The sequence below is a fragment of the Oncorhynchus clarkii genome, chromosome 26 (assembly GCF_045791955.1).
Source record: "Oncorhynchus clarkii lewisi isolate Uvic-CL-2024 chromosome 26, UVic_Ocla_1.0, whole genome shotgun sequence".
Lineage (NCBI taxonomy): Eukaryota > Metazoa > Chordata > Actinopteri > Salmoniformes > Salmonidae > Oncorhynchus > Oncorhynchus clarkii.
Window position 1 is genome coordinate 18,660,669 of NC_092172.1, and position 14,019 is coordinate 18,674,687.

At 45.8% G+C, this 14,019-nt stretch overlaps 1 protein-coding gene across 1 annotated transcript in view; it reads right to left on the reverse strand.

Annotated features, from left to right (window-relative positions):
- LOC139384355 (transcription factor 12-like) overlaps positions 1–14,019 on the reverse strand; it is a 95,908-nt gene that overhangs the window by 25,041 nt on the left and 56,848 nt on the right. Inside the window, exons 7-8 of the mRNA XM_071129062.1 lie at positions 8,266–8,401; positions 7,675–7,727 (exon numbers count right to left, since the gene is read on the reverse strand). Of these exons, the coding sequence (XP_070985163.1) occupies positions 7,675–7,727; positions 8,266–8,401 (189 nt within the window). The remainder of the gene's footprint in view (positions 1–7,674; positions 7,728–8,265; positions 8,402–14,019) is intronic.

Genomic DNA, 14,019 nt, shown 5'->3' on the forward strand with positions numbered 1-14,019 from the left:
GGCCAGGGGGAAGCAGAGGGGTACAACCAAAACAGCCACAGCCATTTCATTTCACTGTCTGTCACTCTCAGACCGCTCTGCTGTTCCATGTCGGCCTCCATTGAAGGAGGAGAAAGAGGAGAGGAGGAGAAAGGGAAGAGGAGGAAGAGCGAGGCGAGAGGTGAGGACTGACCCGTGTGCCGTACAGAGCCTTTAAAGCCCACTCCATCCAGCCTCCCTGGAGCCTTTCATGTCTGCCAGTGGAAGCTTCCTGGACTAAACACAGTCCTGTGCTCTCATTGAGAGCATTATTGTTATAGAAAGATGAAAGACTCCTTTCCAAAAGAAAACCAGGCTTTATTATGTTTTTCCTTCAGTACTATTATTATGTATTCCTCTTTCTTCTCAGATTCTTTTAAACTCTTCCAAGGCACTGGGGTCCACATGCTGGTACCACTTTATATCTGGACCCGTTTCAAGTTGATGCTTTAAGGAAAATGTGCGTTCCAAGGGTCCAAAAACGGGTCCAGATACAGAAGGCCGGGCTGAGAAAAAAACACATGAAAGCTCAAAGAGAATGAGTAAAGAGAGATGGACTCAACATTGATAAAAGCAGACGCATTACTACTACTCACAAACACAGCATACAACATGTAGCTGCAGGCACAGGGACACTTTGCAATCATCTAACAGACAAACAGATATTAGCTGTATTAGCGAGAAGATGCCCACGTTGTCATACTTCATTTCCTGAGCAACTGAACCATGTCAGATCTCATCCTAAACACCAATTGTCTTCAGACAGAGCCAGGACCACCACCCTCTATCACTTCATCAACATTGAACCTGGGCCCAGGCCCGGCACCTGACCCATCAGCCACCAAGAAACAGGACCAGTCTGCATCTGTGTCAAAGTGAGCCAAGTGTTACCTCACTGGCAGCCACCCAGCCATGCACCTGTCCACACAACTCCCCCCTCTAATCACATTTGAGCCACTGGCCATGCTTTTTTCCCTGGGAATTGTTTGGGTGTTAAAAAAGATCCACCGCAAATCCACCCACTGAGGTCACCTCCATCTCACGCATGGATTTAGCCATGATGTCATAAGACTGGATGGGGGGATTGTTTCCTGTAAGAAGCTCTGGTTTTTATTCGGGGGGAGCGGGGTTGCTGAGGGGGGTTCTTAATCTGCTCAAAACCCCACAAGACGTTCATAACACAAAGCTTTGCCTTGACTTAATTACACATATATTACACATGAACTCTAATGATTTACAACTGCATAAATCAGCACAGAACAGGCATTTTGTCATCTGTAGGCTGTTCCAGAGCAGGCATACCGTGCAGTGCTACTGGCTCTGCTTCAGTTTGAGATGTTAGAGTATCTCTAACTGCTGAATCTCTAACGACAGACACGTTTCCTCCTCTTCCAACTCCCCCCTGACCATATTTCCCTAACACTTTGCATGTGTGTATGAAGCAGAAAGGTGCTTTAGGGTTATTTATAAAGCACTCATTCTGTGTGACTGAGTCAACATACACTTCCTCTAGTGCTGCTTCTGCCAGACATACGTACATGTAGCTAGCTATAGGTAATCCTGGCTGAGCCACTCCTGGCCTGGCTGACTGGTTGACCTGACATAGGAGATACACACACACACGTACACAGAGAGACAGACCGACATACAGAGACACACACAGACACACAGAGAGACAGACACAGAGAGACAGACAGACAGACACCCTACCCTCCCCAGAGTTAACATGGATCTCCAGTCCACAGACATGCCTCATATGGTCTTTTTCAGTACACCCCTACACCTCTGTGAGTTCATTCAACATAGGCTGGAACACAGACCCTCTCTCTCTCCCATCCAAATATGATCTGAACCACAAAATAACACTCCACCCAACTCCCTTTCATCAACTCTGCCCTTTGTCATCCAAATCCTCCCAGACATACAAACCTCCATCCCCCAAACAACTGTTCATAAAGTTATTTAGTGATAGGACACTGCTCTAGCGCCATAGCGACATCACATCGAATTCCTTCCTTGTCTCTTTGTTTGTTCTCAGTCATCAAACACGACTCTGGAACCAATGAATTGTATTAATATAAAGGGTGTCACGACAACGGCAATGTGTACTACACAAACACAGCGATCCAATACGCACGAATAAAGCTGCTGGATGGAAGGAGGCTATCTCTGAGCCACGACATTAAGACTGAGCCTCTCTATCCAGTTCAGCCTAGTACAGTAGGTCAGTGTTCTTGCCAGTGTCCTCTAGTCTTTCACTGGTCCAATGCACAACCAGGCACCCAAGAAGGACCAATCCAAACAAAGCGCCCTGACATGGCTCTGACTTACACACTCTGAGGAAACCCTCCACTGCATTAGGGGGGTAACTGACCTACAACTGGGTCTGCAGATACAGCCTATAACGTGAGTTTCACCTGTTGACACTCCCTTAGACCAGAGGGTATACTACAAAGCAGGATCAATGAGTTAGCCAGCTAACTTTGATAAACAACTAGGAATAACTATTGATTTTCTGGTTCATTAAGAAGGATAAACTTAGATATGCGTTTTTGGTTGTTGAGTTGCTTTGTAATATACCCCACTGGCCACTCTGGTGTGGTTTAGAGTTAAACGACCTCCAACTAACACACTCTATTAACCTAATCATTAGTGATTGTTGACAGAGCACCGTGCCAAGCCTGCCAGGAAGCAGTCTAAAACCAAGGCCTGCATTAATGTGGTGCACTCACGCAGCCAGGCCCTACATAAATAATTTACTACAGGCCGAAATGTGAGTAATGACTTTAATGTGTGCATTCATTTCTGCTTCATGTTTTTTTTAACTCTGTTTCTCTCCTTTAGATGAAAGCAGCCAGGACCTCTGTAGTTGTTGGCCTTCTCCTTTATCTCCACCTCTCATGTCATTGGTAAATCTGAGCAACCCAAAGACGGATAAACACACCAAGGCAAGGCCCTGGGGAGGGGGGGGGGGGGGGTGGGGATCTCTGTTCAGGATCATCCCAGTCAAACGAGGGGCATCTATCTAATCAGCCATCTGATGAGCTCATCTCCATAGGGTCTTCAGACTGGGGTCAGAGCAGAGCGGCAGAGCCTGGCACACTGCCCCCTGGTGGTCTGACTCTGACCTGCTGACCTGATAGGACGGGCAGGGTGTTGAGATAATGGGCATCATGCCAACCCAGAGATGGATGGGAGCTGGTCTGTTGCCAGGAGGCAGAGGTAGACAGAAAGACAGTCCTGTTCTGTTTAGTACTATAAATATTCTAGAATTGATTTTAGAAAATGAAATGAACCATGTCAACCCACATTCCATGAGCATAGAAAGTCTTGTCAGCTATGTCACAATGACCATACTCTTAAAATCCTTCTTGAATTAAAAAAGAGAGAAATTCAAATAAATGCTTAATAAAAAAAAAGGTACAGTACATGACAAATGTTGTCTGGTAAGTCATCTGATGCTGTGAAACAGCCAGACAACAAGGAAATCCAGATCACTTGAGACGATACAACTGTGCCTACATGAAAGGGCCACATCAAACAATGATTGTTTGGCTGTATTTGCAGAAGGCTTTGCTGACGCGTTTCATCCAAAGGCACGTCTACTCACAAGAGCTGCCCTCTGCCAAGTCCTGACCTGCCCTGGTTCAAAGAGAAGCCAAAATGAGCTCTGCTTCCTGCACCATCCTGCTCTGCCTGCAGATGGCTGTCTAGTCAAAATACATGTAGCTGCATCGATGAAAGGGGGCTGTAGTCTCTCTGAGTTCAGCTAAACACACACACACACACACACACACACACACACACACACACACACACACACACACACACACACAAAGGAGATAACCTCTGTGTGTCATTCACCCGACCACTGTGAGGCAAAATCCTGGGTCTTAGTCTCAGAGCCCGGAGCAGAGCAGACTTCCTTTCTTCTAGTCCCTGTTTCCCTGCTAAGTGAAAGTCTCTCAGAAACAAGGGTGTCTGAGTGATCTGTCAAAAGCAAATTACAATCTTTTTTGTCATTCACAGCCAGGGTTCTCGCTAGCAAAAGTCCCTGAAGGGAGTTGATTCTCTCCCCCACCACCTCCCTCTCCCGCCACTTTCTTTCTTTCCCTCCTCCAGACTAGCATCACCACAGCCAAGGAGGAAGTGTCACATCAAGCCGTTGTGCCAGTGATAAAAAAAGCCTGGCTATTTACACACACACCAGCAATGGCCTCCCAGCTACACATGAATATCCTACAAGATACAGCTTTTCCCCACGAGCCACAGAGCTGCCGCCGCGGCGTGTCTCTCTCCTCTGTCCTCCTGTCAGACGGACCCTTAACGCAGGTGCCCGTACAGCTGCCCGTCAGCAACCCTGCTCCGCAGCATGCTGTCCATCCAATGATAGCCCGTTATGTCTTCACTCAGAGCGATGCTCAGTTTACAAAGTGATACATCTATCTATGACCACAGTCAGCCCACTGTATCATGAAGTCAGCCTTACAAGACTTAAGACTGATACAGTCAACCTCTGATCATCTGCAAGGACCTTGTGTTTGTGTGCATTGTACTGGATTCATGATCTACATTTACTATAAATATCAGAAGCAGTAAATAATGTGTTTGAATTGGGAATAGTGGACTCCAGTGCACATATACACTACATCAGGGTTCCCCAATACACAAAATACTTTGAAATGATTATGTTTTAGTCAAATGTTATATCTGCTTGGGCCAGAAGAGGACTGTCCACCCCTCAGAGCCTGGTTCCTATCTAGTTCCGGCCCCCTGACCAACGACTGAGTCTAGTTGATGATCCCTGTACTACATCATGTTCGTGCCACATTACTCACTTCATTTGTATTTTACTATGTACACAGTTTATCTATTGATCTACTGTTCAGAGGGAAATGGTGCTTATCAGGCTGATAAAGTTGGTGACACACCTACATATGTAGGATCTTCCTTTGAGCCAGAATAATACAATAATAATCCTGCAGCAAGAGGAAATGTGAATTATTATGTGGATAAAAATGTATGGAACCGTTTTGTAGGGGTTGATACATTTTTCGTTAGGGCAATTCAAGTCTGACATTTTAAAGTGGAAATTACAAACTTCAGACTTTTTAAACATGACTTTAAACACTACAAGTTTGCATTTCCTGCTGTGCAGGAAAATTCACAGTAACAAAAGAGTAATCAAATTAAGATCCTACATCCGTACAGTAGCTCCTGTCCCCTAAAAGGAGTATGTACGTAAAATGAACTGCAAAAGTGGGTTAAGGAAAAAGTGTGTATGTGAGATGAGATTGGCGTATAAACATGTGAATGTTTGCAATCAGCAGCTGGCTGGCTCTCCCTGATGGCCTCCACATCCTGGTATATACTGCAGGGGAACAACCTAAATGCACAGAGGATGTGCTCCCATAAATATTATGATTGCAATATAAATCTTACATATACACACATCATATATACACACATCAGCCGCTCATTAAAAACACACCGCTCTTCAAATCTAAACTCCTCAACCATTTTTAGGTGAGGATGAAAAAAGTAAAAATAGTTTGAAACAAATAAATAAATAAAAGAGAATTCCCAGTAGGGGACATAATGATATGAAGCATTGTGTTCATTTTGTTTATCAAGCAGCTCTTCAGGCCTCTGGTGAAGCCTGGGTGCTTACACAAGCAAAAGCCTTTCAGCAGCATCTGCATCCAGCTGCATTTCTGCATTACAGGTACACTGCAGGCTCCTCACCCGGCATGTCACAGCACAGCTGCCCCCGGCAACCCTGCTCTGCTCCAGGTGGGCCTGTGCCCTCGACACTCCTAAACTCCACCACCGCTGTCTGCCGCCCACACCAGCCTGCAGGTCCCTGCAGATAGCCCCTGTACACGCACGCGCACACGCACACGCACACACACACACACACACACACACACACACACACATACACACACCTCCTACCAGCCAGTAAATAACCTCTAAACACCTATAACCAGTTGCAGGACAAGCTATGGCAGCTCATATCCCCTCCATCTCCTCGCCCTCGCCTCCCACCAGGACCATACAACACCTTCTAAAAGCCTCCAGACCAGCCCTCCATCACCGCCTACTCAACCTCCATCCCCACACACCACCCATTCCACAGGCTCTCTCTCTTTACCTTTCCCTGCAACCAGAGGAAATAAGAGAAAAACAGCCCCCTTTTCCCTGTTAAAGTCTTGGCTCTGTCTTGGGATCAGAGACTAACTCCTCCAACATCCAGGCCTCGTCTTCTCCACACAGAGTGACAGAAGAAGAAGAAGCTGCATTAGCTCCTCTACTTATTCCACTCAGGATTGTACTGCTTTGATTCTACTGTTATGAGTCACATAGTGCACCTGCGCCCATGTGTTAAGCAGAGACAAATAAAAGCCCTGCGCCCATTTACACAACAAAGAGATGTACCCCGCAAGGCAACCAATCTTTCTCTGCCTCCCTCCCTGTCTCCTGGCACCCCCCCCCCCCCCCATATCCCCTTCACCTACTTCCTACTTCAGGAGGGGAGAGGCGGCGTGCGTTTCCCACTCCGCTGCTTTCCTGACAAACTAGTGTTCAAACACAAATTCAGAGACAAAACACATCTCTCTCTTTTATGTCCTGTGTCTTGTTCCATATTTGATTTCAGAGGAACAGCGGTGGAGCTCGCGATTATCACAACTCCCAAAAGCAAATCCAGTCTCTGAGCCACCCTCATCAAAGCCCCCTTCTTGTTCTCTGGGGAAGAAGCCTTCAGCACAAAAGTAAAGAGGGATCTCTGCTAAAACCAGTTGCTTTTTTTATTTTAAGCATCGGCCGGTACCAGTGGCTGGGAAGTTAAGGCTTAATCGCCCGCTTTGAGAATCCACCAGGATTTTCACAATGAACATCTGACTTAGTGATTTATGCATATTAATGAGGCCCGGCCCAGGCGGAGGCAAGCTGAGCTCCACACTTCCTCTGCATTCTAATGTCTTCTGCTCCACCGGGATTATTACCCATGGAAATGTCTCTGATTCTGCACTATTAATCTCTGTCTGTCCTCCTGTTTGGCTACATAATGACTAATTAAACATCAAAAGAGCAGCGCCTGGGATCCACTCTGACAGCTCTGCTCCCCGCGCCCCGCATAGCCCCGCGTCCCAGGAGAGAAGCTGAGGAGACCACGCTGTGACAGGACAGACCCCAAAATCAATCACCCCAATGTACACACACTCTCTAGTACACACACACACAAACACAAAAACAGCAAGGCAGGGCTACGGGCTCCCTTACACATCAACCAGGTACCAACGGTGCCACTGCAGAGGACGTCTTTGAAGAGTCAAGGAAAGCAAGTAAAACAGCTCTCTTTGTCAACAGCTCTCTTTGTCTGTGTGTGTGTGTGTGTGTGTGTGTGTGTGTGTGTGTGTGTGTGTGTGTGTGTGTGTGTGTGTGTGTGTGTGTGTGTGTGTGTGTGTGTGTGTGTGTGTGTGTTTGTATGTGTGTGCACGTGTGTGTGTGCACGTGTGTGTGTGTGTGTGTGTGTGTGTGTGTGTGTGTGTGTGTGTGTGTGTGTGTGTGTGTGTGTGTGTCTGGTTAAGCTCACTGAGAGATCTATTTATATATGAGAGGCATGGCAGGCAGATGAAATGATCTTCCACTCACAGATGAAGGCAGACCAGGAGGGACCTTGCGAACTTTCTTTGTTTGTAGAGGATCTGTGGAAAGATAAAACAGGATTGAGGCAATAGAAAGGGCCTTTGTGGGATGTAAACAACACAACAGCTTATTCACACACTGGCATAAAGAAGGGAACGACGAGGATGCCTTCCCTGGCCTAGCATTCTTTTGTTGCACACAATCAAGTCAAATCAAAAATAATTTGTCATGTAAAACCAAAACAATTTGTGCGTGTTGGTATAAAGAAGATTTCTATTGAAATCACCAGGATAATCATTATTAGCGTTAAAATAGGAGTATAATGGCTAAGCAAAAGTCATTAATCCATTGGAAACACAGGGACTCCTGCAGGTTTGTTCACGGAGTTAGTGAAAACAGATCAATGGTCTCTTACAAATGTCACATCCAGTAAAACAAGTGCTCTGGCTTTGTCTTTGCTACATCGTTTGGTCAGCCTGAGGTTTAGAATTGTGTCAGCACATACTGCTCTAAACACTATACTAGACTAAAATGCAATTTTCAGGGACTGGATAACTTATATATGATCTCTATAGGTATGGGTTAATTGGCACTGACCAATGGGAGTAGGTTCCGGTAGGGGGCGTCTTCTGGGGTTGGCCCCTGTGAAGGGAGGGTAGAAGGGAGGGGCCGTTTTCCCCGATGTGGTCACAGGCCCAGGACTCACCAAACCAATGTCCGGCCGCAGATTGGTCTGGAGGAGACAACAGAGAAACAACAGATAAGTGGAGAACAGCAGATGTGTAACTAGTGTGTGTGTGTGTGTGTGTGTGTGTGTGTGTGTGTGTGTGTGTGTGTGTGTGTGTGTGAGATGAGAGAGGGGGTACTCATTCAATCAGGGGGTGATCTCATGCACTGTCAAATATTATCAGAGACACTTGGCCATGAATCAGCCATTCAACCTAATGATCTATTAAATACCATGAATCAATCCCTTGAACAGCTTTATGGAGATGTGCTCCAGTGGGAATAAGGGGCCACTGTGTGTTATGCTACCATAATTCACTAACAACCTGCCCTCAGACAAAATACATTTCTCTTTAACGGTAAAGACAGTAAATACCTATTTTCACAGCAGCAGATGAGCGCAGACACCTCAATTAATGCATGTCCACTTAGTAGTAAAATAGTTCTTATTCAAAATGTCATAGATATGTGTTAATGAATGCTTCCTGTGGAGCTGACAACAGGTATAATGTTCCTATGAAAACATTCAGATTTGTTTTTACTGTTCTATAATGCTGGTAAATGGTGCTGTGTTATGGAGCATCAGCATAAGAAATCTAATCACAAGATACACATTTCAGTTACTATTTTTATTACACACAGTCATTTGTGTACTCCTGTGTGCTCCACCGTTAGCAGCTCCACTGAACTCCAAGGAGAAATCCATCCAATCAGTCTGACCTAGTGATTTCCCTCTCCTCCAGCCTGCAGTGGAACGGTATTGATCAGCAGCGATCATGGCCTGAGGGCATCTTCAGACACAACCAGGGACATGCCCTGACTTGCAGGAGCAACTCTTTGAATGGAGGGGGCACAGGGAGGTGCAGGGGGGTGAGAGGAGGCGCAGGGGTGGGGGGCGAGAGGAGGACAGCTCAAGGCTCATTAAACCATCTGTCTGATCCCAGGATCTGTGGGCTCCCCCGAAAACCACGCTGGCTTAACTGGACAAAACGTCCGTCCCAGAGACCTGGGAGTCACCAGGCCACCAGCTTGCTGGACCTGTGTCTGATCTCAGGCACACATATCCAATTAGTGGAGGAGAGCCAAGATGACACAGAGCTGTCCCAAAACCTGCCTCTGATCTGACAGGCCCAGATTAGTGGGCTGGAGTCCTGAGTCCTCAGCACCCTCCTCTCCTGTTTACTGTGTCATGTGACTGAGCTGAGGCATCCTCTGGAAGGTTCCAGCAGCCTCCAGGCTCCGCCAGTATCCACTCCACTCCAGTGAGCACTGTGCCCCTAGCAAACAGGCCAATTAACGGCCTGGACCAATTCGTCTGATTTGCTGCGGACCGTAAGTGGAGAAGGAGGGAGGGTCGAGGTGAGTGAGGATACCTCAGAGGAGAGAGCTGCTCTGGAGACTGGAGCCCTCGTGTGCTTCCAGGAAACACTACAGTAGACTGAGAGGGCTGGGGATTGACACGGAAAAAAATGGTGTTAAACTAACATAGGTCAGAGGGATGGCTTTGACCTTGGTCAATGGCCCCAAAAATGTTCATCATCATTATTATTATCTGGATTCCCTGGGTATTTCACCTACGATAAATACAAAATATTCCCCAAAATCCTCAAATCAAAACCCCTCATAACAACATCAAAATGAGGTGGTATTCTAAAAATTCTATAGATTCTGATTTTAACAGATTGGAATGAAGGCCATCAAGTCCTGTGAAAATCAAGTCTGCCACTGCTTTACAACAGTAGAAATGAGGGGAGAAGCAGGCTCTGCAAACTGACAACCTGTCACAGAGGCTACTGCATTGACATTGACATGACACAACAGACCAGACCAGACTCACTTCTGCTGCCTTTGTTCAATGATATTGAATCCTCCCAGAAATATTAGCTGGTGTTTCTTTTATAGAAACTACTACATGGAACAAAAACCATACGAGATCCACAAGAGGTCAAATGAAATGCCAATTACCATGTAATCTACAGTACACATAGTAAAGCATAGGAAACTCAAGCAAGGCCAGGGTTTATTGGTTGTTGATTACATAGATCTTCAAATCATCAGAATCCTATTTAAAGATGACAGAAAATGTTGTTATGCTTTCATGAAACTAAACCCATAATCTTTGATTTTCTGGAGAGAAAAAAAGAGAGACAATTGAGACGAAGAAGAAAACAGACAGAGAATTGAGTGAAATGGAGTTTAACAGCCAAGGCTTGTTCTGTAGTCAGTGTGTGACTGTCTAAGGAGAAGGAGAAAATGTCCTAGTACTCCAATAACACACTTGCATCAAACGTTGCAGTCAATCATGTTGCTAAAGCCCAATACCCGACACAAGGCTTTATTATGTCAAGAATTTCCTGAATCACAGGGCTTTCTGCCCAAGCCTCTTCACATCTCAATGATCATCTTCCACAGTGAAATGTCACGCAGATTTGAGGAGATAATGGGAGTCGTCTGACAACTGCATCCTGTCACTTTAATCAGGGTAATCCGTCTCGCAGGAGGCACACAGGAGCTACCTGCTGAACACAGCGCTGCTGGCACCACGGCAACACAGCTACCCGCCAACCCCTCTCTCCCTCTTTCTCCCAACCCCTCTCCACCCCCTTCCTCCCACTCTCTCTCCCCCATTCTCCCCCCACACCCCAGCCCTGTTCATTACCTCATCCCACTGGGGACATAGGCCCCACTCAACATGGGCACACACAGAACAGTATGCCCGCACACTCAGTGAGAGAGAGAGGGGGATGATATGCTGAAGGCCTTCAATTAAATCTGATTTCCTGCTATTATGATGAAGGCTGAATAACACCTTACCACACCACAAAGACAATGACTGGATACATTGGGCTCGTTTTCTTTACCACACCACAAAGACAATGACTGGATACATTGGGCTCGTTTTCTTTACCACACCACAAAGACAATGACTGGATACATTGGGCTCGTTTTCTTTACCACACCACAAAGACAATGACTGGATACATTGGGCTCGTTTTCTTTACCACACCACAAAGACAATGACTGGATACATTGGGATCGTTTTCTTTACCACACCACAAAGACAATGACTGGATACATTGGGCTCGTTTTCTTTACCACACCACAAAGACAATGACTGGATACATTGGGCTCGTTTTCTTTACCACACCACAAAGACAATGACTGGATACATTGGGCTCGTTTTCTTTACCACACCACAAAGACAATGACTGGATACATTGGGCTCGTTTTCTTTACCACACCACAAAGACAATGACTGGATACATTGGGCTCGTTTTCTTTACCACACCACAAAGACAATGACTGGATACATTGGGCTCGTTTTCTTTACCACACCACAAAGACAATGACTGGATACATTGGGCTCGTTTTCTTTACCACACCACAAAGACAATGACTGGATACATTGGGCTCGTTTTCTTTACCACACCACAAAGACAATGACTGGATACATTGGGCTCGTTTTCTTTACCACACCACAAAGACAATGACTGGATACATTGGGCTCGTTTTCTTTACCACACCACAAAGACAATGACTGGATACATTGGGCTCGTTTTCTTTACCACACCACAAAGACAATGACTGGATACATTGGGCTCGTTTTCTTTACCACACCACAAAGACAATGACTGGATACATTGGGCTCGTTTTCTTTACCACACCACAAAGACAATGACTGGATACATTGGGCTCGTTTTCTTTACCACACCACAAAGACAATGACTGGATACATTGGGCTCGTTTTCTTTACCACACCACAAAGACAATGACTGGATACATTGGGCTCGTTTTCTTTACCACACCACAAAGACAATGACTGGATACATTGGGCTCGTTTTCTTTACCACACCACAAAGACAATGACTGGATACATTGGGCTCGTTTTCTTTACCACACCACAAAGACAATGACTGGATACATTGGGCTCGTTTTCTTTACCACACCACAAAGACAATGACTGGATACATTGGGCTCGTTTTCTTTACCACACCACAAAGACAATGACTGGATACATTGGGCTCGTTTTCTTTACCACACCACAAAGACAATGACTGGATACATTGGGCTCGTTTTCTTTTACTGGTGTGCAGATAACAACTGTCCAAAAAGATGACGCCAGAAGGTTTAGAACACGGGTTGATTATGGTGAGACCGACATGTTCGGTGTAAAAAAGGAACAGTGGAATAAGGGGCCACAGCTGGCTACAACACTCTGAATATCTAACCCAATAAGACATGGGGAGTTCTTCGTCACGTTCAAATGATGCAATAATCCGATGCTGAGCGAGGCAATTTGCTTAGACTTGACGACAAGCCCACAACTGACGGTCTGTTTGGCAGATATCTGGCGCTATTACGGGAGTTTCCAAAAACCAACCTCTTGATAGATTGTTTGTGTGTTTCGAATTTCCATTCTTGGTCCTCCGAGAAGAAAATACAATGTTACCTTTTATTAGGTTAGTGTGGATGGATTATGAAATCTCCAGGATATGGGGGTTGTGAACATTCAGGCTGCTCATTAAAAGATAAACAATGTCTGATAATCTTTGCACCTGAGATGCTTTGCTCATGAGTGATTCTGCTGGGCAAGATTCAGCGGTGGAGCCCTGTCAATAATCACTAGAAGGGTTACACAATATTAATAACGCCTTTTCCAGCCAGCATTCTTCCTACATTCTCTAAAGCATTAAATTACTTTTTTGGTCTTCCTGTTTTTTTTTCTGGGACCAGACAAACTGAATCTCTGCCAGCCTCAGATCTCAGCAGCTGCAGGCCTGCATCAATTCCCCAGTTCCCACACAAAATGTCTGAACTGGCATTCCATCTCCAAAAGCTCTTTTATGAATGAGTAAACGAGCTTTCAACTCACATCAGCTATATTTTCACTCTGTCTGACTGGAAGCACAGACCTCTGTATGACCACATAGTTGTTAGTAGTAATGTGTACAGTGTGTACAGTGAGGGGATAGAGAGGTGAAGGGTACTACTCTGGCACATGATTAGCTTGGGGTTAAATGAGTGGTGAGTCAATGAGGTCAGAGGCTCCCTTGATCGTTGGGTTAAGCCCAAAGAGGTGGGCTTAATCTTTTGAAGACATCTTTCAGACGTAGCCCTAAACCTAATCTTAAAGTCCAGACTCACAAACCCCTAATCCCAATATCATTGACCATAATGTGGAATATTAATGCTCAGTATTGGGAACAGTGGAGGGTGGAGCATACCCTGATGGAAGCCATTTTCTGTGGAACTTCTCTTACTGGTCTCACAGCCAGGGCAGAGGGAAAAGAAATACAGAGATACTCGAGGTAGAGTGGGAAGAGACCGAAAAACAGTGAGTGAGAGCGAAAGAGGAGAACAGAGAGAAGAATGAACGAGGGAGAGAAAGAGGAGAGAGAGAATATGAGAGCTCTCCCCATTGACATCAGACCGAGAGAGAGAGAGAGAGAGAGAGAGAGAGAGAGAGAGAGAGAGAGAGAGAGCTATGGCTTGTGCACACAATCAGGCCTTTGTGTTGAACATCTGTGTGGTTGTGAGAGGGGATCTGGGCTGAGCTTGGCTGTGCTCACTGACCCTGGCTTAATGGAGGTGTTGAAAGTGGTGTTTCTCTGTGGTTTTGGGCTG